This window comes from Vombatus ursinus, unplaced genomic scaffold (genome assembly GCF_900497805.2).
Source record: "Vombatus ursinus unplaced genomic scaffold, bare-nosed wombat genome assembly UNPS02012147.1, whole genome shotgun sequence".
Lineage (NCBI taxonomy): Eukaryota > Metazoa > Chordata > Mammalia > Diprotodontia > Vombatidae > Vombatus > Vombatus ursinus.
This window is the reverse complement of record NW_020951925.1, coordinates 1,516,472-1,543,185: the sequence shown is the minus strand read 5'-3', so window position 1 is coordinate 1,543,185 and position 26,714 is coordinate 1,516,472. Positions and strand designations below refer to the sequence as shown.

Here is a 26,714-nt window from a genome sequence, read left to right as displayed (position 1 = left end):
CGGCTTCCATTTCTGATTTATTGGTCACCACATAGGCTTGGGTTTGGAGAAGCTGCTGCCTTTAACCATGTACAGAAGCCTGGAGCTGAGTCTTGGTGAGTCCCTCCTCCCCCTAAGAGAGAGGACCATGCCTAAACCAGAAGCAGGTGCTTACTCCTGCCCAACTGGCCATGGAACCTCCCAGGGGCTCCCTGCTATGCCTCAATCCCCTCCTCTGCTGGCTGAGCATTCCCTCCATCTTCTCTGTGGGCATCGTTATGAATGAAACAGTCTTGGTCGCAAAGTCATCTCGTTTGGCCACTTGAGGGGCAGTTAGGGAGGGAGCCAACAAGGTAGCGCAGTGTCCTGGTGACGGCTGCTCTGATTCCCTCCTTCTACGCCTCAGGCTAGCGGCCGAGCTGCATTTTCCAGCCTCCGTGGCCAGCTGCACAGCATGGTCACCACACCCTAGGGCCATATTGACTTTGGCCAAGTCTGTGGGCCCACTGCCTGGGACTATACGTTAGACCCAGGGATGATTCAGCCCCCAGTCAGACCCACAGAATACTTTGCTGCTGACTCCCAGCCCTAGGGAATCAGGGGCTGATATCCCCCTCCCACAGACCCCTCCCACCACTCCTACAGATGGGTGGACTTTCCGGCCTCCTGCTCATGCGATCTAGCACACATGCCCAATGAATGCCAAGGGCTTGGTGCTGCCTTCATCTTCCAGCCCTAAACTCCCTGCACTTAGGATGGCTTCCTGAAGAGGAGAATTCAGCCTCACTTAGAAGTTAATCTTCCTTTCTAGAGACTTAGACATAATATTGTTGTGCTATTGTTATGCACCCGCATCCATCTGGGGGAGGCAGCCAGGCCATACCCTCGAATCCCAAAGGTGACTGAGCTGCCCGGTGGATGTGCACGAAGAAGCTTCGGCTAACCAAGGGCCTTGCTGGTTTAGCTAAGTGGGGGGCAGGGCATTTCTGTCTCACAGAGCAGGGGATCCTTTCCTGGGGTGCCTATCATTATCTAACTGTGTATCTGATTTCCCAAAATTGGAAACAAATGATTTGAAAAATGACTTACTGGGTCCCCTCTGGGTCCCCGCACACCAGGAGTTCCTCGTGGGCCCCGTTCTCCAGGGCCACCCTGTTCAAAGGAGACAGAGTAATGAAAATTCAACTTATTCAGGACCACTTGGGAGTGAGCAAAGGACTGCAGGGGCATCGATTACCAATCGAGCCCAAGTGCTTTGGCATGTTCCACTGCCTGCTGTAATCAGTGAGACTCTTATTTCAATATCTTAGCTACATTTTCAAAGTATACCATAGTACCAGCCCTTTCACTTCTTAGGCCCAGGTCTAGGATGCCAAGAGGCAGCCTGGATCCACGTGGCAACCAACCCACCGCTGATTCAATCATTTGGGTACAGTAAAACATCTGGTCAAGACAAACAATTATCGGTCTGAGTTTTCTCTTTTTCCAAGGCCACCATGGCATTGTTTAGACATGATGCCCATGAGGAAACTGCCAATCAGGGAAGAAAGTCAACCGATCCGGACTCATGTCACGGAAGAGTTTAATATTATGGGGAAAGCCAGAAAGATCAGCCTGGGCTTAAAGGTGGTGACCCCAATGGGCACAACATCTGTCCCACAAAGGGGGTGGTCTTACCCTTTCTCCAGGGGGGCCATCAGGTCCAGGATTTCCCTAAATTGAAAATAAGAAAAGAAATGCATTGGGGATCTGGCCATAAAGCTCAGCCTCCCCAAACAAGAAACTGTGACAGGAGACACATCTCACTCACCTCATCTCCTTGTTCCCCTTTCTCTCCAGCGGGGCCTGGCTCTCCTGGTTGACCCTAGGATAGAGATGGACAAGAACAGATCATCTGCCACCACCTGTTGGTTGACTTGGAAAAATCCGTTGTGTTTTGGGTTACGTACTGCCCTTACCTCCTCTCCTGGGGGTCCAGTGTTTCCTGGTCTTCCAGGCTCTCCATCCTCTCCAGGTGAGCCCTAGAAAAAGACCACGGGGACCTTCTTATGTCTGCATGGATGGGTCTTTGGCAGGGGCATGGCGGCCGTCATAGAGAGTAATCCAGATCAAGAAAATTCTCTTTCCTAGGGGGGGCTCATGTGTCATTCAGGCTAATGACTCACTATTGGCTCTTTGCACCTCATCAGAGCACCGCTCATTTCTTTCTCAACGTAGCAAAGACAGTACCTACAGACCTCATGTCCTCAGAGTGTGTTTTCCAACACTTACTCCATCTGCATTCATGCCTAGTTTGAATGTTTTGATTAAATCAGCCATTCCATTCAGCCAAAGAGCCAGTCACCTCAATGAAACAAAGACTGACTTATTTGGTATGGTGTGGATGTACATAGCCTTTCCCTTCTGTGTGTGTGTGTGTGTCTCTGTGTGTGTCTGTGAGTGTATGTCTCTGTGTGTGTGTCTGTGTCTCTATGTGTGTCTGTGTCTCTGTGTGTGTCTGTGAGTGTGTGTCTCTGTGCGTGTGTGTGTGTGTCCGTGTGTGTGTCTGTGTCTCTGTGTGTGTCTGTGAGTGTGTCTCTGTGCGCGTATGTGTGTCCGTGTGTGTCTCTGTGTGTGTGTCTGTGTGTGTGTGTGTCTCTGTGCATGTATGTGTGTCCATATGTGTCTCTCTGTGTGTGTGCGCATGTGCTCGCATGTGTGCGCACATCTGAGCGCTCATGGCTAGGGTTTTGTAAGTGTGGCACTGCGGGCATTGCTCAGCCTTGCTTCTGATGGAGATGGAAGAATGGACGAGATGGTTTCCAGCTACCCCTGCTCAAGGTGATGCGTGTCTGCCCACTTGGGGCAGCAGTGCCCCATTTTCCCCACCCATGCCTCATCTCCCTTACACAATTTATTAGGATGAAAAAGGCCCCAAAGGGCCCCAGATTTCCCCCTGATCTGGAACCCATTTGCTTCCAGATGTTTCCTTCTTGAGCCTGTGGCTTTACAAAGCCAAGCTGCTCCAGGAGGCCCCAGCAGCCCCGTAGGCTGACATTTCCACATGGTATTTCTAGGCAGGAGACTGGAAGCTGGGCAGGCAGCATGCCCTGAAGGGTCAGTGTGGTCACCTATGCACGTGTAGGTTGCCACTTAGCACCTAATTACTGCCCTGTCCTACCAGGTCCTTTGTAGCCTCTCGAGGGCTGTGAGGAGAAAGGAAAATGACTTGGGCATGTGCAGAGACGGCTTCAGGCTGCCCACTTGGCCGCAGAGAATTGTTGGCACAAATCGGTACATTTCTGCTAATTTCCCTCTCTCGCTGCTGCTCTAGACAGCCCCTGGGGACAACGAAGACTGGAGGGAATTTGATTCCTCTGCACCCCCATGGTGCAGAGTGATGGCTGTGCGCAGCTCCTACCCTGCCTGTCTGTTCTGGTCTCACCACCCCCTTAGCCCATGGTACTGGCACATGGTACTGGACCCATCGCTCCTGATACTGGCATGGCTGGATTGAAGATTCTACACATTTTCAGGTTGTGCCCAAGGGAATGATCTGATGAGGGAAGGGGGTTTGGAACCTCCTCCATGCTGAGTCTGGGGGACTGAGTCTTGTTCAGAACTTGGGCTAAGCAGGGCTGGGGCTGCCACCATCCCAAGAGACCCCATATCTGTTGTGCTCTGTTCTGAATGGGGCTAATGCGCTCTAAGGTCAGCCAAAGGGTCACGGATGACCTTAGCTGGTGTCCCTTCCCCTCTGGGGAAGCACCAGGGTCCACTAAGCCATCTCGGGCCCACTTCCTCTGGAGCCCAGACGTCATCAAACCATACACGTCCCACTGGCCCCAGCACGCTCTTACTTGCCCGTCAAGTCACGTCAAGGATAAGAAGAAAGAGAAAATCCATGGTGTCTAGAGGACAAAGAGACCACCCGATGGCAAGTGCTGCCCTATTAGCGAAGGGAAGTAGCTGCCAAGGAAGGTCTTCCCTGGGAAACCTTTTATTTCTTCAAAAGTGAGGATTTACTATGGGGAGGGGAAGGACCTGAGATTTCACGGATCAAGGAGACTCTTAGGGCCAAATTCTCTCCTCTAGGACAGAGCAGCAATGTCCCTGTGGCTCTAGTCTGAGAAACTTGCCTAGGGCCCTGAGAGGGGAAGTTACTCGCCCAAAGTCATACAGTCAGGATGTGCTCGAGCAGGACTTGAACTCAGGTCTTTCTAGCTCCGTGGCCAACTCTTTGTTCTCAGTTGGGAAGGACTGCCTGCCTCCTGAGCCTAGTGGCTCCCACGGGGTGAAGAAGCAAATGGGGAACCGGAGGCATACCTTACCTTTTCTCCTTTTGGGCCAAAAGAACCTGGGTCTCCCTTGGGCCCCGGAGGGCCTTGTATTCCCTGCAAGAAAGGACATGGCCTTGTCACCCACTTGCAGTCCTCTGCTTGATGGGGTCAGGAGCTTCCTGCTGCCTCTAGCCTGAATAAGCCTGGAAGGACAGGCAGGGCCCTAGACGCTCCTTCTGGGCAGATTTCAGATTTCTCCGCTTTGCTCACTCGCTGCTACAACCCAAATGGCCTGCTTCCCTCTACCACCTCCACGCCTTTGTACAGGCTGTGACGGTCTCTGGAAGGCTCTTCCCTTGCCCTTGGCCTCTTGGCTGAGGGCCCCTGCTCCACCAGACCTCTCCTGATCCCAGAGTGGACAGCACACTCCCCCAGGGCAGTTCCCTATATTTACACATTTTCATGTTTTTATTTACTTATCTGAGTGTACTGCTGTTCCCTCCCCTTCCCAGTAGAATGTAAGCCTGCTGTCTTTGTTTCCCTAGTCCCCAGCAGGGCCTGGCGTACATTGGGAGATTCATGAGTAAATGGCAGCCACAAAATCCTTAGAAATGGTGCCATGATAGACAGACATTCAGAGACCCCTCAGATCCTCTCCAATGACTCCTGGAGTGGCCGAGAGGCTTCTGAATCCCATTAGGAAGAGGGGATAATCCTGGAACTGGAGCTTCACCATTAGCGAGCTACTTGGCACACAGGGTTGCTCTTGGCCCAGGGAGAGGTGAGGATCCCAGGTGTAGATTTTACAGCTGAGGAAACTGAGGCTCTGGTCAGTTAACTGACTTGCCCAAAGTCCTACAGCTACTTCGTGTCAGGTGGGATCTGAACAGAACACTGGCTCTCTCTAAAGATTAATAACCGCAAAGGTCAGGGATGGTGTGAATACTCTCAGTCTAGGCATATTTTTCCTATAAGACTAAAACCATGGATGCTGATGCTGGAGGCCCCATGGAGAAGCGTGGTTAAGCCCCATTTAAAACCGTGTAACTTGAACTCGGTACCAGCAGACAAAGCCCCCGGCTGTTACTCTGTTGTGACCTGGCCACTTCACGGGGTGTGAAAAAGCCTCAGAGATAACAGAACATATTAAACCTTGGTGCTGTGCTCTTCCTGCATGGTCCACCAGTCACCCCACCAGCCCCTCAGCAGAGAAGCCAGTGGTGGCCTGGTGAGTCTCCCGAGTGCTCCCAGGCTTCCCGTGGCCCTAAACTCTGCCGGGGAGAGAGGGTGTGGCCGGTGAAGCCCCCCCCCCCACCATTGATGACCAAAGCAGCCTCAGATCGAGGCCAGAAAGGGGCCGATGGGATGGGGAGTTTCCTTCCTTGTAAGCCACCCGGGCCCTAGCACAAAGCTCCTCATTTCCCCCGATGATGACTTAAAGTCTAAGTTCGAGGAAAGAAACCCAGTCTTCAGAGCCATACACCCTCTGAAAACTTCCTGGGGATGGGCAACACCTGGTGGAGAGGAGGGCAGTGGAGCAGGAGGGGAGTTAAAGTAGCAGCTCCTCCCTTCCTCCCTGGGCCAGGTCTGAAGGCCTTCCCCTTGGGAGAACCAGACCCTGGACCAGCCATTCTCCTCCATGCCCTGTTGTCCCTGGTCATCTCTTTGTACATGGGTGAAGTCAACCTTCAAGGAAAAACTCACATCGAATCCTGGGGAGCCCTTGCAACCTGGCAAGCCGGGGTATCCGGTTTCACCCTGTAAAGAGAGAGAAAAAAGCTCCTTCACTGGACGGGCACACTCCAAGAAGACCCAGCTCCACACGCCAAGTGAAGCGACACAGGGGCCAGTCACTTCTCAAAGCGAATGCTCTGGAACGTCCTAAATGAGGTCAAGCTTTTTCGGACACGGTCGTGAAGGACAGCCTTGCCTTGGGAGCCTTCGAAGCAAAAAGCTGGCTGACCATGACCTTGACCCATCCCCATGCCAATGAATTAGAGCATTTCCCCTGCTCACAAATACCCCCATCTACCCACCCAGGTGAGGGAATGTCTGCTAATGAGTCTGGATTGGGATTGTCACTCTCCTTCTGGTTCTATATGGAGCAGGCTGCCCCCTGATGAGAGACTGACCTTCTGTCCATCGATGCCGTCAATGCCTCGCTTGCCCTTCTCACCCTGCAATGGAAAAAGGCACAAAAATGTTCACAAAATGGCGCTGCCACGTTAGAGCAGAAAAGAGACAGAGTGTGAGTGACCGAAAGCCTAGAGCACTGACCTTGTAACCTTTAGGTCCTCGTGAGCCCTGTGAAGACAGAGAGGAAGAGGACTGAGGACACCTGGAGAGGAGATCCTGGGGACTTTTACGTTGCCCAGGGTTTCCCCTGGGTCCACCGAAGCTCGTCAAGGGAGAGGACAAGCCACCCGGGTGCTCCGCATCCAAATCTCACCCTTTTTCTTCCCCTTCACCCCAGGAGAAGAGGCAGGATGGCCCTGCTTGGGGAGCCGCAGGCCTATATTCCCCACTCCTTGGCGGCACACACCTGGGACACATCCCAGCTCCATCCCCACTAGGAGGGACGGAAGGAGAATGCAGAAAAAGAAGCGAGAAGTGAAGTTTTGCCAATTTTCATCCCCCTCCCTCCTTTTTCCACTCATAAGAACTGCATCATCACACATGGTTGCTTGCACAGATAGCACCCATGGGCTTACTCTTCGTCCCGAGGAGCTTGAAAGAGCAGGGAGACTCAAATTCACTTTTATTTGAACTCAGCTCCACTTCAAGGTTGTCGGACCTAGCACCCCCTCCAACCTCAGGCCTGCATGTGATCTGCTGAGCCATGAGGGGGATGTGGGAGGATGGGCAGGGACCAAAAGGGCCAGCATGAGAGCTGCCAGTGCCAAGGACAGCTTCGGATGCTTCTGCGGCTCCTGTGATCAGAGAGGCCAGTGCAGAGCCTTCTGCCACTGAGCCACTCCCAGGGCCGTGCCCAGGAGGCACAAGGAGGGCCACAGAATGGTCCAGCGCTTACCTTTTCTCCCCGTGTTCCTTTTTCTCCCTAGTGATCACAATGAAAAAAGGAGGAAATGGTTATTCACAAACTGGTGATGCAAACACAATGCCAAAGAAATCATGGCTTCTGAGAAAGGAGATGCCTGCATACCTTCATTCCTTGGTAACCCACAGGTCCAAGATCACCTTGTCTTCCCTAGGGAGAAAGAGTGTGACACATATCGTAAACCTTCCATGGAGAGCCTCATACAAGACCCTGGAGAGGGAGATCTTCATACCGCTGCTCGCTTAAGACCCAGCTTTCCTAGAAATTGAAGCGGGGTCCTTGACCAATTAGCCCCAGAGGAAGAGACTGGCACCTGACTAAAAGTGGCGGTCCATTATTGTCCGGTGATGCTAAATGAATAATGGCAGAGTCAAACCTCAACTAACGCTTATTATTTAAAATAGTATTAATTAAATTAATTAAAATTGAGATCTAATATCTAATACTAATACTCAAAATACTTAATGAATAGGGTTACTTTAATTTGTGGGCTGAGGGCTTATCGGTGTTTAACCATTGGGTGGAAATCATTCTAAAAGCAATGGTTTCCATTCCAGCCTTAGCAAGCAGAGAGCAGTTCTTTGGTGACCTAGTGACATCATTCTAAATATCAAGCCCAATTACAGAGAAAAAAGACAAACAACATAACGATACATTAACTAAGAGTTCTGGTTGATTTGGATTTCTTATTTAAACATTTCAAATCAATATTATTAATGATATTGGCCTATGGTTTTCTTTCTTTGCTTTACCCTTCCCTGGTTTAGATATCAGGACTATATTTGTCTTACAAAAAGTTAAGATGTTTTTAAACCACATTTCTACACGGCTAGGAGGTCATCTGTGCTCTGGACACCCAGTCCATGGGGTTGTGTTCTCCATAGGAGAAGGAAACCTTCTGTTGCTGCTCCAGGAGAGAGCAAGGGGAAGGATAGGGAGATGCTACTTTGGTCATAGAGGTTAAATATTGTGGTTTCTGAGGGAGGTGAGAGAGAGAAGTCTAAGACAGGCTTACAAAAAGCATCATCATGGGATATGGCTGAGTAGAAAGAGCAGAAATGACTTAGTGTCCAGTAAAATGTGTGGGAAAACTACACCTCTCAGATGAATAGGCTTCCAAATGAAAAAAGGAAGGACAAAAGTCACCCTTCTCCTACCCAGGAACCACCTGCTTGGCGAAGAGCTCTCTGTTATGCTGACCCTGTTTATTGAAGGCGGATGCTCAACTTGGATTTCCAAGGGCCCTCCCAGGTGGGAGAGGCTGAGTCAGAGCATCCCACCTTTTAGAAAGGCTAGCTATATTGGGCTTGGCATGAAAAGGAGGTCTTGTGGTCACTGGCATTCTCGAGCTGCTCAGAGTCTTGCCTCCACCTCCCACCCCTAATCCAAATAGAGATGAAGTCTTCCTGGTCTGTGGAAAAGAGCCTGGGTGGGAGAGGCTCTGAAGGTGGCATTATTGCTTCTGTCTGTCATGTTTTTTCTCTCTCTGCCATGTTGCTCTTATGTGGTCAGAACTAAAGGACCCTTCGAAGACCTCTGAAGGCCCCATGGGAACAACTACCACCTGACTTGGCGGTTTTAAGTGCTGGAGGGTCCCTAGCATTGACTATCAATTCTTTGGTTTGAGATTGATTGAGATTTCTGCTATCATCATTATGTGTTACCTGCTCACTTTTCATTGCAGGTAAGACTTGCTTTTCCAGGTTGCCTACCACTGAGATTGAGGATGGCTATTGGGATGGTGAGTAGGCCTGGATTATTTCTCCTAAAGGCAAGGGAGGGCATTTGTACTTTTCCCTGTCAAAGGAGCAACACCGTTCTAGAATTGGTCATGGGTTGTCTACAAGTCAGAGAAGAGGGTACACCCTTAATCTGTTTGGGTGTTCCTTTTCCAACAGAGGCTGGGATTTTCTTTTCTTTTCTTTTCAAGGGTCCCCTCTGGTCCTGAGGCACAGGCTGAGTCCTGACCAGGGCCCAGAGAAGAGGACGCCTTTGTTAGATTAACTCTGCTTTGTTTCTATAGGCTCAGAATCCACCCAACGTCTTATACATCCATTGTTCTCACTGTGTCCTGTCCCACATTCCATCTTTCTGTGAAGACATGATCTTGGAGGACAGAGACCCTACCAATGGCCAGGGACTTGTTACTATCCAAAGGATACGGGGAATCCCAGAGCAATAATAATGAGAAGAGCTGCCATTTCTGTAGGGCCTGAAGCTTTGCCAAGAGTTTTCCCCATATCATCTCACACAAACCTATAGTTATTATGGATTCCATGTACAAATGAGGAAATCAAGAGGGCAAGTCTTGCCCATGACCACACTCTTGGTAAATGTCTGAGTCAGGATTTGAACCCAGATTTTCCTAATCCCAAGTCTATGAGCCTATCTATCATGCCACGATGCTTCTCACGGACTCTAGGACCAGAGATGCAGAGCTGGGAGGGACCTTGAATGATATATACGATCCTGACTCCAGGGCTGAGAGGGTTCTCAGAGGTCATCTGGTCCAACCTTGTCATGGTATAGATGAGAAAGCTGAGGTCCACAGAGGGGAGACGACGGCCCTCCCCCCGGGGCTGTGTTGAGCACTGAGGAAGCAAGGTTCTTGTAGAAGCTGCAGCCACAGCGCCCCAAGCCCCCAAACAGAAGATCTGGACACTTACAGGCTCTCCAGCATCCCCCTTCTCTCCAGGAAGCCCAGGCTTTCCTCTTTCTCCCTGGAATGTAAAATGCAGGTGGAGGTGAGAGAGGGGTTCGAATGCGCTCTTAAAGACACATCAGTGGCCAGCCTGCTCTGCTCCCTCCCAAGGGGCTCCCAGGAACTCGTAATTGTAAAAGTCTTATCGGATTCCAGCCTTTGGCAGGCTCCTCACCTCTGGAACAGGGAGAAGCTTAGAGCTGGCCTTCCCTCCCCATCCTGCACCTGACCCAGACCTCACGGGGCCCTGGCCTTGGTTCAGCAGCTCTGTGATGCCCTCGCACTAACTGTCTGCTCACTCTCTCCACTTGTGGCTCATCTCCCTACCCCAGCCCTGGTCCAGGGTCAATCGGTCAGCCGATCAACAAGCATTAATGAAGTGTCTGCTCTGGGCTAGGCAGCGGGAGCTACCAAGAGCACAGTGGGACGTCCCTTCCCAGATCAGAGATGAAAAGCTGGGAGGGACCTGAGAGGCTGGCTGTTCCAAGACCCTCATTTTACAGATGAGGAAACTGAGGCTCCTGAAGGGACGCGGCTTGCCCAAGCGACCTGAGGGCCTCTTGTCTCTGCTACACGAGTTTGAAACAAACAAAACCAACCAAGGTGCCAAGAGGCCAGGTAACCTTTCAGAATCCCAGGGTCTCTGGGGCAGACAGGGCCTTTGGGGATCTGCCTAGACCTGAGCAAGGGGCCTGCTGACACCCCCCAACAAGAGGCCATCCAGGGCTGCCAGGGACCTCCGACAACGGGGAGCTCACTACCTTCTGAGCTCCCCCCATCGTTCCTCATCCTGTCATCTGAGTCCGAGCAGAACGAACCCATTCCCTTTGGGACGGTCTCCCTGCCAGAATCCCCAGGGGTGGAATGAGCAATCAGGGGTCATTTCCTTACCTCATGTCCGGCGTCACCGCGCTGCCCAGGAGGTCCTCGGGCAGGCTGGAAGTCAAGCAGAAAGAGTCCGCGGTTAGCTCAGGGCCTGCTCCCCAACATGGACGCCGACAGTGCGTGGGCAGGGGGTGGGGTCAGGGGAGTCACACTTACCTGGCACTCGAACGAACAGCACTGAAAAAAGGAAGTGGCAAACCCAAGACGTTAGAAATGGAAGGTAGAAACGGCCCGGTCCCCAAACAGCCCCTTAATGACTGCCCCACATGGCCCCCCCAGCCTGCCGGGGCCTCCCCGGGGGCTCCTCTGGGCTAGCTCCCTCAGAGCGCCAGGACCCTGCCTGCCTGCTCTCGTGGCAGGTGCAGACGTGATGTGGGGGAGGGGAAGAGGGCGGACGATGGGGACGGGAGACTCACCACTTGTTCCACATTGTCTTTCTGAAATAGGAAGTAGACAAGTTGGGTTAATTTCCACTTTGGCATCAGCTCAAAGGCCGTGAAGCCCCATCTGAGGACCCGAGAAAGGAAAGAGGAGATGCCCACTCACAATCATCTTGATGATGGTGTCAATGGTCTCCTTGATCAGCTCAGTTGAGTCGCGGTTGAGATCCCAGTCGGCTGCAGTAAAGTTGCGCCTGTATGTGTGGTCTGTGGCAATGATGCTCAGCCTGGCCTCCTGCAACCAGGAAAGAGGGCCAAGGGAGACCCAGCAATAAACACTAGTGGCCCAGGTTAAACAGTGGTCTGGGTCTGGAAATCGAGCCTCCCTCTTCGGCCTTGGATGACCTTGAGTCAAGGACAGTAAGCTCAAGGCCATCCTCTGTAGGTCTGGTCCAAGTATCAGGAGGGTTTGTGGAGGGGGCTGGTGCTCCCTAGCATGTCTCTGTCATCTTACTGAGGGTCCAGACCCCCTTGGCCAATTGTTGGCCACCCCCAAAGCCAGGGGATGTCACAATTACTCATCCATTCCCTTTCTACCTTTTCTTCCTCTCTTTCTTCTCCTGTCCAATTTCCCTTCCAGCTTAGGGCCAGAAAACCAGAACGGTGGGTAGAGTAGACCTGACATTAGAAGTGGATGAGACGGGCATCTGTGCCCAGACCTTTCCCATTTTGTTCCTCTACCTCCATCCCCATCCCTCACCCCCATCCTCCTTCAATCGTCGGTTTTACTGAATTACTGCTATTGGGAATGTGATTTTTTAGAGGCACAAGGGAAGTGACTTTGTACTAAGACAGAGGTAAGGTCCTCACTGGCTCCACTGTGGCCTCTGGTCTCTCTGTTAAATGGGCCTCTTTTTCCTAAGCCTCTGTTTTGAAGAAATATTTGCTTTTAAGAAACTGGCGATAAAGGAAGAATTTAATTAAAAACGACACTTGTAACAGAACCCACTCTCCTTGGGAGAGACCCTTAACCTCTCTGGGACTCAGCTTCCTTTTATGTAAAATGAGGGAGTTGTCAAGGTGGCCGCTAAGTCTCTGTAACCCTATGTTTGTTCTTTTGACCTTCCTATGAGGTTGTCAAGGCAGATAGGATTCCTATTTTATAGATGGGTAAACTGAGGCACAGAGGTGCTAACATAACTTGTCAGCCAAGGAGGGATTCAATGCCTCTGAGCCCCTTCGCTTCAGAGCTGCTTAGCCATGGCAAGAGGTGCCCTTTCTGGTACTGCGGCATCAGGCTCCCAGTCTGAACTGGCCCCCAGGTCCTTTCCTGTGAAGCTCTTTTCCTGTCCTAACTCATCAAGACGTATTGTTCCTCTGCTGCTGAAACGCTTGGCCCTTCTGGGCTCCGAGCCTTCCTTGAGAAGGAATGGCAGGAGGGGCAGCCCCTTTCTCCAGACAGGGAGGGGGCTGGCACTGGCTGCAGACACAGCTGCTTGCCCATCTACCCCTGCTCTGGGCTGAGTGGAGAGACCTAAGGGGAGTCACTGAGCGGATGCAGACTTTGGGTGGGGGGCGCTTGGCCCTCGGGAAGTTCTTCAGGGAGATACACAGAGGGCCGCAGCAGGACCAGAGCCCTGGGCAGGACCAGACCCAGCACAAGCCAGATGAGACACGTGGGTTGTGGTCATGGAGGCTTTTCCCTCTCTCAGCTCTGGGGGAGGTGGGGGGTGGGGCAGGAGGCACCAGTGGGATTCCAACGACTTGAAGTTATCCCACCACACAATGCCCCTAAGCCAACTGTACCCCACCCCCGCATTTCACAAATGAGGAGACTGAGATCCTGAGAGAGCAGGGGACCTGTTGGGGCTAACTGGCACCTGATCCAGGTGTGGCATTCAGGTCAATGCCCGCCCCAGCATCTCCCTGGCAGTTGGGTCCCAGAGACCCAGGACACAGGCACAGAGGTGCCTGGCATCGCTGTGGGTGGCTTCCCTCTCAGCATAGGGCTCTCTTGAGCAGCTTCTCTGCCTGAGGCCCTTCTCTAACCTTCACCCCTATGGCCATGGCCCGGGACCTACCAGGTGATCAGGCGTGATGGCCACTGAGAAGACCTTGATGCCAAGGTGCTTGGCCTCATTGACGGCATCTTCCAGGCCACCGCAGGGCTCCTTGTAGCCTTCCAAGGGGTGGCCATCCGTCACCACAATAAGGTACTTGTTCTCCTTCAGGTGGGACCCCCTGGGATGATTCAGAGACATATTCATGAGACCCCAGGGACTGGGGAAGGGCCCCACTGGGCAGGTGAAAAGCCCAGTGGCTTTAAGATCTAAAGCACATTTGAAGTGCTAGGGTGTGGGGCTGGTCAGCACCTTATATGATCGACCTGGGCTGCTGATTCCGCAGTGTTCAAAGGACGTCAAGGGCAGAGACGCATTGACGTGTGGCCGGCTCTTGTTAAAACTCCCCCACAGGCCCAAACCAGGACCGATGCACCAACTCCAAGGGCCACTACAGCAGGGATGTGCTACAAGCTGGTGCCACCAGCTTGGGGGAACCTGCCTGCTGTGAAGGCTGCCCCCCAAGCAACTCATAGAGCACTTGAACTATGACCCAGTCAGCCAGCTGGGCTTCTACAGGGCCTCATGCTCCAGCTGGCCAGACTGCTGCCCAAGTATCAGGCACTGCCCAGGTGCCCAAGCCCATGGCCACGATGGGGAACAGAGGGGTGGCAAGCCCAAATTAGCTTCCCCTCATCTTTCTTTTGCCATCCCTGATGATAATTCTGGGCTCCCTTTAAACTTGTCACTCAGGGACACTAACCATGGACAGCTCAAACCCATAAAACCGTCAAGATGGTGGGGAGGGTTGGGGGAGAACACGAGAGCATTAGAAAGATGCCCTGCATTTATCTATGAGAAAACGATCTTAGAAGGTGTGAAAGGGGCATTGAGGCCTCACATGGCAGTCACACCTTTAACTGAGCATTCAGGAAACCTGACAAGAGGCTCAAAAATGACTGAGTGTGCAGCCCACTGTGATGCCTCATCCCAACAGGGAGGGGATGCTGGCTGGGCACAAGCTCTGTCAGGTCTGTCCAAGCTGGAGAAGCTTCAGCAGTGGGCTTGGACAGGGCTGTACGACTGCCCCCCCGCCCCAGACCGGATACTGGGTTATATAGAAAGCTTTAACCTATATCATGGGAAAGTGGACCCAAGCAAGCAAAATTACAGATTATTGAGACAATAAAGTGTATGTGTGTGTGTATGTGTCTAAGTGTGTGTGTGTGTGTGTGTGTGTGTGTGTGTGTGTAGAGGGATATTTTTCTTTGTAAACTTAAGACCTAGCACAGTAAGCATTTAACAAATGCTTTTTGATTGATTGGTTGTGTGTATATACTCTCTCTGTCTCTCTGTCTCTGTCTCTGTCTCTCTCTTCCCCTTTTCATCTCTAAAGCTCTCCCTCCTCATCTCTTTCTCTATCTCTATCTCTCTTACATGAGCGCGCACGCACACACACACATACACACACACCCCCCCCTATAAAGAATGATAACAGTAACAATAATAGGTCCTTAAAACCTTTGTATTAAAGATTGCTCAGTTACTGATTCACACTTTTTGAGATGGGCCTTGAAACACAGGGTGGTTTGCAATTACCAATTAATGGGAAAATCTGGAAAATGTCCCAATATTTTGCAATCCTTAAGGGTGACTGTCTCAACTATTTAAGTCTTCCAAGGAGATCAGTTTATAGCCTGCCTTGTTCTCCCCTCTCCATTCCCAGACCTTGTAATCATCAGCATTCTTTCCACTCCATAGCCTACTTAAGATGCATAGCAGTAGAAGAGAAAGGATGTTTCTGTGGCTGTCGCTATTCCTGGGAAAGGAAAGATTCCACTCACTAAGAGACTTTAATGGGACCCTGAAGATTTAGGTGAGCTGAGTCATGGAGGGCAGAAGCACTCTCTAATTTCTCGCTACTTTTGGAAATAATTTATTAGAAGAAAGGATGTTAGACAAACAGTTGGGCTATCTTGTCCACTAGGACCAGAAATGATAAAAGGAATGGAAAAAAAAGTAATAGCATTGTATGTTGAGGAGATATACTCATTCAGGAAAATCCAGGAGCTTGAGAGGAGAGGTGTGGTGAGTAAGGATTAATCAAAAGAGAAGTAAAAGCCATAATACCTTGGGAATATGCTACAGACCACTGGGACAGAAGGAGGTTTGAGAAACTCATTAACCTGCCGTGGAAGTGAGACATTGTATCAGTGAGGAATTTCAATTAACTGAACCTCTGCTGGAGTCAACACCTCCTTCTCTCTCTGTCTCTGTCTCTCTGTCTCTGTCTCTGTCTCTCTCTCTCTCTCTGTAGCAGAGCAGACTGTAAACTCTAGACCTGCCTTAATGATAATTTCCTTCTTCATAATGTAGAAGAAGACAAAATAAGACCCATTATTTTGGACCTGATCCTGACCTATGAGGAGAAATTGGCTCCTGAAGTAGAAAAGATGTGAACATGGAGGGTAGTGACTGCCACTCCCACTTAGAACTGGTGATAGAGAAGGACCAGTGGATCCCACCTGGTCCCTGACTGAGGAGCACAGATGCCTAAGTTCAAAGAGGAGGTTTGAGGTCCCTGGGCCTAAAGCTCTTTGAAGGCATTTGGTCCATGAGGGATGATAAGCCTCTGGAAAGATGTGATCAAGTCCTACACAAGAACACTTCTGATAAGGAGGGAAGGGGGAGATGTTGAGCGAGATCAGTGTTGGTGCACAGGAACTCATCTCTGACCAATTTACATGAAAAAATACATTTTTAGGAGTCAAGGTTTGGCCAGGAATACCAACAACATCCCAGAGCCTTAAGAACCCTGTTGGGAGCATAAAAACCCACATTAAACTAAGGCTAACACTGAATATTCAGGTTAAAAATGGCCATTTAGGTACATGGGGGTGGGGGCTAAAAAATTCAAAGGAAAGAAAGGACCACTGCTCAGACTGATGGAACATTAAGAGTGGGCAGCAGAAAGAAGATGGAGAAATTCCATTTTAAGTCACTCTTATTTTATCTACCAAGGAGAGTATATTTTACCTGGACAAGAGAAACAAAAAGGGAGCTGAAAGCCAAGATCATTCAGGAGGGGCAGGAAAGTCTCTGCCTTCCCTTTCCAAGTTCCTGTCCCCAAGCCCAGGCAACTGATCCATCTTAGCAAGTCAATCAGCATTAATTAAGCACCTACTTTGTGCCTGGTACTGTGTTAAGACCTGGGGATGCAAAGAAAGGCAAACACATCTTGGGAAACTGAAGGGACTGAGCCATTTTCAAATATTTCTGAAAAAAAGTGCAGGTATTGGGAAGTGAGCCAAAGGAGTTAAGATGGCAAATGGTGACTCAATTTTCCAAAAAAGAAAAAAAGAAAAGGAAGGAGAGGGAGGAGGCTGGACACCATAGAGCAGATAACTTTGATTCATGACAAAATTCTAGAACATACCACAAGTGCTTTGAGAGCATTTAGAAGGGAAAGCAGTGATCACTAGGAGCCAACATGGATTCATCAAGGAGCACATTATGTGTCAATCATTGGTCTCAACAGTGAGATAAATGAAGTGCCCATTTTCAAGCGTGGAGCATTCTAAAAGATCAGCCCAGGATAGTCGAGTAGGCTCCTTTCCACTGTAAACCTCAGGCATGGCCTAGAAATGGAATGCCCAAAGCGCCTGAGGAAATCTTTCCTACTCTTAGAGAAGTGGGCTAAGTGAGCATGGTTAGGCAGACTTGAACCTGGCTAAATGGCCAGACTCAAGTCAGTCATCAAAGGGGCAGCCAGGTGGCACAAGTGGATAGAGCACTGGCCCTGCAGTCAGGAGTACCTGAGTTCAAATCTGACCTCAGACACATAACATTTACTAGCTTCATGACCCTGGGCAAGTCACTTAACCCCATTGCCTAGCCAAAAAACAGAGTTTGTCATCAAGGGTCTGAGTCAGTTTTGAAGGGGATCTCTAGTGGAGTGTCTTAGCGATCTGTGCTCAGTCCTGTGCTGCTTAGCACTTTAATCAGTGACTTCCCAAAAGGCCTAGATGGAATTCTCACCAAAACTTCAGACCATATGTAACTGGAAGGGGTGGCTAACACACCGGGTGACAGAATTAGGAAACATTTGGACGCTTGTACATTTAATAGAGGTAAATGTAAACTCCAACGCTGGTTCAAATAATCAATTGTGAGTTCAGAGTTCAGGATGGGAAGTTGTGGCTGATCTGGGGGACTTCAGCGGACTGCAGTCAATGTGACATGGTGACTAAAGAGCCTGGGGTGACCTTGGGCTCCACTAAGAGAATCAGAGCTTGTGTGACTGTGGATGTGACTTAGAGCTGGCAGAGACCTCAGAGGGCATGTAGTCTATAACGTTCTCCCCCACATTTTACGGAGGAATTAACTGAGGCCCAGAGAGGGGAAAGCAATGACCCAAGGTCCTACAGACAGTGAGGGGAAAAGCCAGAACATCTGTCTTCTGAGTCAAATCTAGAAGTCTGTCCACCCTGCTGTGCTGTTTGTCCCCAACCCATGGAGGCCTTTGAGAGCCAAACCTGCTCTGTAACTGATTCAGATTCAAGGTGAGGAGAGGGGAAGGTGGATGCCCCCCTCCCCCACCACACCACAGTTTACTGTTAGAATCCGGGGACCCACCTCTCCAGCACCATTTTACAGGGATCTAAGGGGTCAGACCAAAAGCCCAGCTATTCCCAGTCCCCATTCCCTCAGCTCCCCAGCCTCCTGGAGGACAGCCTTCTCCTTGGGGATGGTCTTAGAGTGCCTTCCAATCCAGGAGCTGGCAAGGTTAGGCCAGCTGTGACTGAGGAGAGGAAGTCTTCCTGAGGGCTGGGCTTGGATTCCACATGTGCCGGCTGCAAATCCAGCCTGAAGCCACGCTCTCCTGCCCTGTGACCTCATTAGGACCTCCATAGGGGAGGGTGATGTAGGTATGACTGAAAGGGCTCCTTTGGGGCTCCTTAGGACTCTTGGGGACAGCACCAATTTCCTCTCCCTCCACCTGGCCTCTGCTTCGCTGACCAGGCCAAGGCCCTTTGCTCTCTCTGGATGTTGAACAAATGGTATTGGGAGCTTGGGTGGTCCAGTTAGGAGGCTTTAGCCGTTCATTCTAACGGCCCTTTACACAGGCTCAAGCCTCCCTTAGGGCTCTTCCTTGAGGAACTTTCTCATGAGACAAAGGGTTGAGGATCCAAGTGGAGACCCTCCCTCCCCCCACCCTGGGTGACACCAGGGTCTCCAGGCTCGCTGGCTGCCTTGGAGGCTGCCCTGGGCTGTGTCTCAAGGCTGCTCGTGGCCCCGCAGGCCTCGACTCACCCGATGAGCAGCTCCTCGATCCCCTTCTTGATGGCACAGTCAGTGTGGGTGCCTTTGCCAATGTACTTCACATTGCTCACACTAGACTTCAGGCCATCTCGGCCACTGGGCATGGGGGTCAGCCCTTGGATGACCTCCACAGCATCGCTGTAATGCAGAGCTCCGGCATTCCATACGAGATTGCGGTCACATCGATAGTACCTGCAAGCCAAGTGGAGGCATAAAATGACCATTCCTCGCCCTAGCCCAGCTGCCCACTCTCACCTCCTCCCCACCCTCACCTCCTCCCCACCCTCACCTCCTCCCACCCTTACCTCCTTCCCCCCTCACCTCCTCCCCACCCTTACCTCCTCCCACCCTCACCTCCTTCCCCCCTCACCTCCTCCCCACCCTCACCTCCTCCCCACCCTCACCTCCTTCCTACCCTCACCTCCTTCCCCCGTCACCTCCTCCCCACCCTCACCTTCTCCCCACCCTCACTGCCCTGGCCCTCTCCTCTCTGCCACAGTCTCTTCTTTAAAGCTCAGTTGAGACTTAGCTACTCAGGGAGCTTGTGGTCACCCACGTTTCAAGTCTGAGTGAACCAGGCAAGTGGGAGGAGGTCTTGGCCTCATCTTGTACTTGACAGGGCAACACAGCAGGAGGGGATTTGAAGCACACACAAGGGGTGATCAGTCTTCCGCCTAACCTGGAAATTGTTCCTCAGCATCTCCAGAAGAATAAATCCCACCCCTCACTCCCAGCTTTGCCCAGCTGATTCTCTTCTCCAGATGCTTGGCCCAATGTGGGGGAAGGAGAAAGGCCACCCGCCCTGAGACTCAGGCACGGTGGGCTGTGGTCCCTGCTTCTTGAGGGCCAGCCTTAGGGATAGCTGGTGCATCAGAAAGGAGGGGGAGGGGAGGGTCCCGCCCAGAAGGCGACTACCTCCTATCTCATTTCCTCACTGGAGCGTCAGGCTCCTTTAATGGTGGTGGGGGGAAGTATAAAGTCCTTCATTCCATAATGAGAGAGGAGGCCAAAACTGCAAATCTAGTAACAAGTTCCCACTAAAGTGTAAATGGCTGAAGTCAGATTCTTTCTGGAGAGCAGGTTCTGATAAGGAGGGAGAAGATGTAGCCTAGAGTGGTGGGGGAGGCGAGTGGGAGTCATCCAAAACAAATCTCCCCATTGAGTTTTGCTTTATGGTGAACGTCAAGGTGGGATTAGCTAGCAGAGTAAAGACGTGTTCGTGGAAGGAACCAGTCCCAGTCAATGCCCTTGCTGAGGCCGTCTTTCAGCAGCCCCCTCCCTTGGCCTGCAAGACTGTGTTCCATGAGTCTTCTCCTCCCTCCCTGACTGCTCCTTCTCTGTCTCTTGCCTTCTCCTCCCTAAGAGTGGGTGTTGCCCAAGGCTCCGCCTTCCTTCCTTTTGGTGTGCACATCAGTGTCCATAGTTTTGGGGATGACTTCCATCCGTGTGACCGCCTACAGCATCTGTGCCAGCCTGCCGCCCACACTGCGGCCCTGTATCCCGTGGGACAGCTGGGTCTGGATGGCCATCTCTTGGCCAGCTCAGCCCTTCTGCACCTGAACTCACCACCATTTCCCTCCATGTGCCCCCTTCCTAGCCCACTTTAGTTGTTGGCCCCATCACCCGTCAGAGTCCAAGCTCACAATATGGAGTCACCTGGACTCTTCCTCCGCCTCACCTCACAGACCAATAGTCCCATTGTCCCTCCCTTAGCGATATTGTTTGCATCCAGAGCTTCACCCACAGGCTCACTACCTCCACACTACCCTGACCCTGCTCTCTTCACTTAGATTACTGCAATATTGACCCCTGCTCCCGATCTCTCCCCTCTCCATTCCATCCTCCACACTGATGCTTGGACGATCCTCTTATGCTCTGCTGTGACCACATATATGTTACCCTTTTACTCAAAACCTTCCAATTACTTTCTCTTTTCTGTGGAATAAAGGACCAACTCCTGATCCCGGCATTCAAGGCCTCCTCGTCCCATCCTATCTCACAAAGCCGTCCTTTGTATATCTCTGTTCTAGGCCATTTGGACTATCCTTGGCCCATCCATTCTCACCCTCCCTTTCCTTGGCCTCCTTCTTCTGCTCATGTTGTCCCCCAGGCCTAGAATGGACTTTGCCTTCCTCCGCCCCAATCTCCACCCTCGCATCTACCTGTGGGTGTCCCCGCTGCCCCCAGGGTCAGGTTAGAAGCCATGTCCCTCTGGAGCCCTCCATGCTGACCCCTGTCCTATGTATGTAACATGCACACACGTGCATCTATATTTACATATGCATAGCCACGTATGTTCCTATGGGAGTGTTGAGTCTTTACATTACAACATGGATCCTTATTTTGTTTGTGTTTTCTGTGACTCCTTGTTGCCAGTCTTGAACAGAAGCCCCTCAATGGTACAGTCTACACTGAAGGGGCTCAGAGAGCTAGGGAAAGGAGGGGACGGCCTTGGGGGCCTGGAAGCTGCTGTGTGGCCATGTCCTGGCTCTGTCTCTCCTCGCCTGGGTGGCAGTGGCCAGTCTCCCCAGCTCTCCTCCCCTGAAGATGAGGGGATGGGCTCAGTGGCCTCCAAGCCTCTTCCTGATCTGGACTTCTGCCTTAGAACTCCCTCCCACGATCCTCCTGCGTGCCTGCTACATATTGGCTCGTTTCACAGGGGAGGTCATTAAGGGACTTTCTGTGGAGTCAGGCAGCAAGTTAGGGGAGGCCTGCCCTGGCTCTCGCTCCTTGGTCTCCAGGTCAGTTATCAGTCCACTATGCAACTCTGGCCTTCGGAGTCCTGCAGGGCCGGCCTCCTCCTCCCTTTGCAGGCCTCTTCCAGATCACTCCCCACCCTGTGCTCTTCCCTCCTGTGACCCCAGCCTCTAGCTGCTCCCTGAACAAGACTCTCTGTCTCGGGGCTCCGGGCTTGCTCCCTGGCCACTGTTCCCCCTCCTCTGCTCTGTCCTGTCCTCCCCGGCCTTCTCTGAGGCTCCCTTCCTCAGTTTCCCTTCGCGCTGGCACCCTCCCTCTGTGACCACCTCCAGTACAGCCTGCACAGGTCTGGCTTGTACCTCATTGTTTACTCAATGTCTCCCCTTAGACTTCCCTCAGGCTCCCCACTCCTGCCCCTCAGCCTGGCCCTATAGACAGTCCTCTAGGGATGGGCTCTGGGAACATGGGAAAGGGTGGCAGTCAGCACCTGCAGTTCTCAGAGCTTGAGATTCTTGAGAGCAGGGACTGTCTCTTACCTTTCTTTGTTCCCTAGAGCTTACTATATGCCTGGCACATAATAGGTGCTTAAAAATGCTAGTTGACTGACTGACGGACTTCTGTCTCAACTGAGAATCAGCTGCTCCAGCTGAGTGGGCCAAGCCAAAGTGGGTGCTGCCTGTACTTCAGGGCTCTGTGAGGCCATGCTCAGGAAAGAGCTGGAGTCAGGCTCAGGTGGGGCCTCGCTCCCGGGTCTCTCGGATTTGTCTCTGGCTCCTGCTCGAGTGTCCCAGAGCTGCCTCTCTGGGCACAGCTCCTTCCATGTGTCTGTTGTCCCTCAAAGTCGCCTAGACACATTTCAGCTCCAAGGCCCCTTCTTTGTGAAGCCTGACCCTTCCGCCATGCCCCTCCAGCCAGAAGGGCTCTCCCATTGCTTTGGGCTCAAACAACTCCTTCCATGTCTGCGCATCTTTTGTGGTCCCTTGGACCGGACCATGGACCTTAGCTGGAGAGGTGGGAGGGACTTCAGAGTGCATCTAGCCCACTTTAACAGAGGGGGAAACTGAGGCCCGGGACTTGGTGACTTGCCCAAAGCCCCACAGACTGAATCAGTCAATTAAACAAGCCTGTCTTCAGCACCCTGATGTGCCAGGCATGGTGCTAGGCACTGGGTACCCAAAGACAAGAGAGAAGCATCCCCTGCCTTGCCTTTACATAAGGCATGCTGGCCTCTGGACAGTTCTCTACCTGGTGTCATAGTTATCAGGGAGTGGGTGTCATTCCCACATCCACGGCTATAAACTGCTTAGTTGGGAGTCTAAATATGAATGAATGAATGAATGAATGAATGAATGAATGAAGGATGCCCACCCCAAAGCATCATAGGTAGGCTTGTCATGTCCCTAGCAGAAACGCCTGCTTTGCTTCTAAGTTTGGGCTGGAACAACCCAGGCTTCCAGCCTGGTCACCGAATGCCTGGGACAGAGAAGCGTCCAAAGCCAGAGACCAGACCGCGGGACAGCTAACAGTGCCCGGGAGCCCAGTATTGCTAAAGAAGGGATGCCCTCTTCAGGACGCTCTGAGAACTACAGGTGCCGACTGCCACCCTTTCCCGTGTCCCCGGAGCCCATTCCTGGAGGACCGTCTATAGGGCTAGGCACAGGGGCAGGACTGGGGAGCCTGAGATGCCCTCCCGCCATCCCCCAGCTCCCCGACCTCGAGACACACTTTTCAGCTTTCTGTGATCAGGGTTTGCCTCAAGAAGCTTTGTGAAGGTTGGTGGGATTTGAGTGTAATCAGAGCCCTGATTATGGATCTAAGTCAGACTTCACCCTTCCAGCCCCTTCATTTGACAAGTGAGGAAACTGAGGTCCAGAGGAGAAAGGAGCCTGCCTTCGGGCACCACCCAGACTCAGTCCTGTCTCCTGGCTCCCAGACCAGCTCTCTTTCCCCAGTACCACATTGCTGTATGCCCCCAGGGGGAAAAAGGGGAAGAAATGAAAAGAAAATTGTCCAGTGTGGATTTTACCTGTCTACCAAGTTGTCAATAAACTGGTTGGTGAAGGCCTTCACTTGATCCACGAGGCTCCCGTATGGCTTCAGCCTCAAGGCCACGCTTTCCGAGGTGTCCAGAACGAAAAACAGGTCCACAGGGCAGTCTGTTTCCAGAGGAGGCAGGGTCAGAGGTCACAACTTTCCTGCCTGCCCTCCTACCTCCCCCCCAAAGGATCTGGGATCAGCTGGCAGGGTGGGAGGACCCCAAGGGGGAGGAGGGAAGCATCAGCCCGTAGCCCGCGCCATGCGCCAGGCTCTGAGCAGCTGCTCCTTCCAAATCCAAGGCTCCTATCCCAATTCTGAAAAGCCCAGGGGAGCTTCAAGAGAGAAGAGGCAGCAGGTTCACTAAGATGCCCCCATGGAATGGACCGTGAGGTGGGAAAGGGCCTAGGCTGTCCTAGACGGTCGTTTGTACTGGTGGGATGAGCTGCCTGGCTGAGACTCAGGGGTCTGGGATGGGGGGATCAGGAGGGCAGACATGGCAAGGAGGGACATGAGGGAGCTGCTTTATCCCCTTGGATTTGTCCAGGAGTCTCCGGTCTCGGCCAGAAGTCATCCATCTCCCTGCACCCCGGGGACAAAAACCCAAAAGCTCCACTTCAGATAACTGGGGGAGCCAGAGAGAAATCACCTTCAATGTCCTGCTGTACTTAATCAGCATGGCTAAAAGCTAGCATAGATACAGTACTTTAGGTTTGCAGAGCACTTTACAAAGATTGGCTATCTCTTCCTCGCTCTCCCAGCCCTGCTATCTCTGCTAAGTACTGTGGAAGGAGAGGAAAGACCGCCACTTGTGTGAATACCCAGGTATTTCTCAGAGGAAGGCTCGGAGGCAGCTTTGGCCTCCTGGGCAGGGAGCTGAGTTAGGGTCTTCCTCCAGAGGGCGGAGGGAAGGGACCAGGGAGCCCTAAGCATCCTCAGAGGCACTGCTTGGTTCCTGAGCATGGCTTTCCCACCTGGGCCCCCAGGCTGTCCCTTGAAGCTGAGGCCCCTGCAGGCTGGGGGGAGGACAGAGACAGGGACCTACCTTGGAAGGCGATGGCTCTCTGGGAGATATCCTGCGCGGCTGCCCAGCTCCAGAGCAGACACCCCTGGAGGAAAAAGGGGAGAAGCCGGCTCCCCCCGCCGCTCCTGCCAATGCTGCTGCTCAGTCTCATTCCGCCAGTCCTGAGCCCTAGCTCATCTAGGGTGAGCTGGGGGAGGGAAGGAGCGAAAGGAGAAGGAGAAGGTCGAAGAGAGAGAGAGCAGAGCAAGCGGTGGGAGCAGACTCTGCCTCCTCTCGGGGCCCTGCTCCCTTTAACCCCAGCGCCCAGCAGAGAGCTGCCCTCCTGGCTTTCTGCCCTCTGCCTGAGTTACAGTAGGAGGCAGCGGGTAGGAAGGGAGAGACAGAGAGGAGGAGAGAGGAGGAGAAAGAGAGAGGGAGGAGGGAGTTCAGAGACTCAGGCGGGCTCTGCAGCTGGGGCTCTGTCCAGGGCTCAGGAGGGGTGGGCACTTGCAATGTCAGCTGCTTTTCAACTTGAGGTCTAAGAATGAGTCACGGAGAGGCTCCCTCCCTCTCTCCCTCCGTCCCTCCTTCCCTCCCTCCCTCCCTCTCTCCCTCCGTCCCTCCTTCCCTCCTTCCTTCCCTCCCTCCCTCTCTCCCTCCTTCCCTCTGTCCCTCCTTCCCTCCTTCCTTCCCTCCCTCCCTCCCTCCTTCCCTCCCTCCTTCCTTCCTACCCTCCTCTGGGGCTAGGGTCTTGCCGCTGCCTGAGCCACTCCCTTCCCTCCTCCCTTCCCCCCAATTCTGGCCTTCTCCATCACCTCTCTGGGATGGCAGGGCCAGCCACGAGACGCGGGCCGCGCCTTTCGGAGAAGCTGGGCTTCCTTGGGACTCTCAGCCATCCTCTTGCTAAGCAGGACACACTCGGACGGAGTTTCTGCCAAGGGGCCGTCCAGTCTCAGGGAGTATCTTCAGAAAGGCTTGGCCTGTTCACGGTCCCAAAGTGGTTATTCAGAAATGTTGAGCCTGGATGGGCCCTGCCTTCCCTGGAGGCTGGCTGCTGTCTCCGTGACTGTCTCTGTCTCCCTGTCTCTATGTATCTCTGTCTCTGTGACTGTCTCTGACTCTGTTTCTGTCTCTGTCTCTCGGCTTGTCCCCTCTGTTTACTGTTCTTTTTTGAGTATTTCCAAGTCTTTCACGTGGTCTGGTTTCCAACAGTGATTTTCTATGTCTGGTGAGCCAGGCAAAGACCCAGCAAGAGGCTTCCTTTTCACTAGGTGAAAACAAGACATGGATAAGTTCCGCAGGGTGGTGGCTCAGATGCCTTTGCCAGGGTCTCACCCCCCACTCCCGCAGAAGAGGCTAGGAGGAGGCTCAAAGGATCACCGGAGGTGAGATACGGGAGGGACCTCAGATGCCCTCTGGTCTGGGTCTTTGTCAGCCCCCAGAGGCAGGTGACTTGCCCAAGGCCACCTAGAAGGTAAGGGACAGATGGAGAGAACTGGAACTCAGGCATCCTGGTAGACAATCCCATGTTCTGCGCCCACCTCCCTGGTGCCCAATATCTAACAGCAGTCTGGAGGGTTAAGATATTCAGCTCAAGGAGGTGTTGCTGCTAGGGCCTTTTCTTTTCCTTCTCTAAAGGGTGCCAGCATAGCTGTGTCAGGCAAGGCTGTGCCCAGATGTGTGCCTAGCTAGACACGAGCAGTTGGAATTAACGTCCTGGGCAGAAGGGATCCCTCTGAAGGGTGAGGGGCTGACCCTGACCCAGGCCTCCATCTCCAGATAAGTAAGTACTGCCAACAGGGCAATTGAATTCATAGTACTTTTCATGTTTACAGGGTCCTGGGAGCTCTCTGACTTCATGGAGCTTAGTGTCTAGTAGGAAGTTAGTTTACAGACAGAAAATTCAAGGACAAAACAATACATTAATACATTCTGAGTGCCTCAGAGATACAAGCATAGTCCCCAGCGTTAGCTAGGAACAAATACCTACTCCGGGTCAGGAATTTAGGGTCCTTCACATTCTGCCTTCCTTTCCAGGCTGTTCAGACATTACTCCTTCACACAGTGTGTGTCCCCATCCATGACAATCCATCTCTCACTTCTAGGCCTTTGAAGATTTTATTCCCCAGGCCTGGCATGGCCTCCCACTGCCTCTTTTGATCCCTAAATCTCTTCAAGGCCCAGGAAGAGCATTTTGGGCATGAGGGATGGCTGGAGAAAATGCCTGGAGCCCTGAGACAAAAGGTCTTGTGTGTGCAACAAACAAGGCCAGGCCTCCTGGATCCCAAGGGACATGCTGTGGAGCACAGTGTGAGGTGTGAGAGGACTGCAGAAGG

At 52.3% G+C, this 26,714-nt stretch overlaps 1 protein-coding gene across 1 annotated transcript in view; it reads right to left on the bottom strand.

Moving 5' to 3' along the window:
- The window catches only part of COL6A1 (collagen type VI alpha 1 chain), a 44,835-nt gene extending 19,942 nt beyond the window's left edge, over window positions 1–24,893 (bottom strand). The window contains exons 1-19 of the mRNA XM_027857429.1: window positions 24,421–24,893; window positions 23,368–23,497; window positions 18,636–18,836; window positions 13,344–13,503; window positions 11,429–11,557; window positions 11,299–11,319; window positions 11,039–11,059; window positions 10,889–10,933; window positions 9,963–10,016; window positions 7,402–7,446; window positions 7,270–7,296; window positions 6,516–6,542; window positions 6,371–6,415; window positions 5,943–5,996; window positions 4,290–4,352; window positions 1,938–2,000; window positions 1,790–1,843; window positions 1,657–1,692; window positions 1,069–1,131 (exon numbers count right to left, since the gene is read on the bottom strand). Of these exons, the coding sequence (XP_027713230.1) occupies window positions 1,069–1,131; window positions 1,657–1,692; window positions 1,790–1,843; window positions 1,938–2,000; window positions 4,290–4,352; window positions 5,943–5,996; window positions 6,371–6,415; window positions 6,516–6,542; window positions 7,270–7,296; window positions 7,402–7,446; window positions 9,963–10,016; window positions 10,889–10,933; window positions 11,039–11,059; window positions 11,299–11,319; window positions 11,429–11,557; window positions 13,344–13,503; window positions 18,636–18,836; window positions 23,368–23,497; window positions 24,421–24,550 (1,368 nt within the window). The 5' untranslated portion in view covers window positions 24,551–24,893. The remainder of the gene's footprint in view (window positions 1–1,068; window positions 1,132–1,656; window positions 1,693–1,789; window positions 1,844–1,937; window positions 2,001–4,289; window positions 4,353–5,942; window positions 5,997–6,370; window positions 6,416–6,515; window positions 6,543–7,269; window positions 7,297–7,401; window positions 7,447–9,962; window positions 10,017–10,888; window positions 10,934–11,038; window positions 11,060–11,298; window positions 11,320–11,428; window positions 11,558–13,343; window positions 13,504–18,635; window positions 18,837–23,367; window positions 23,498–24,420) is intronic.
- Window positions 24,894–26,714: the final 1,821 nt, after the last annotated feature.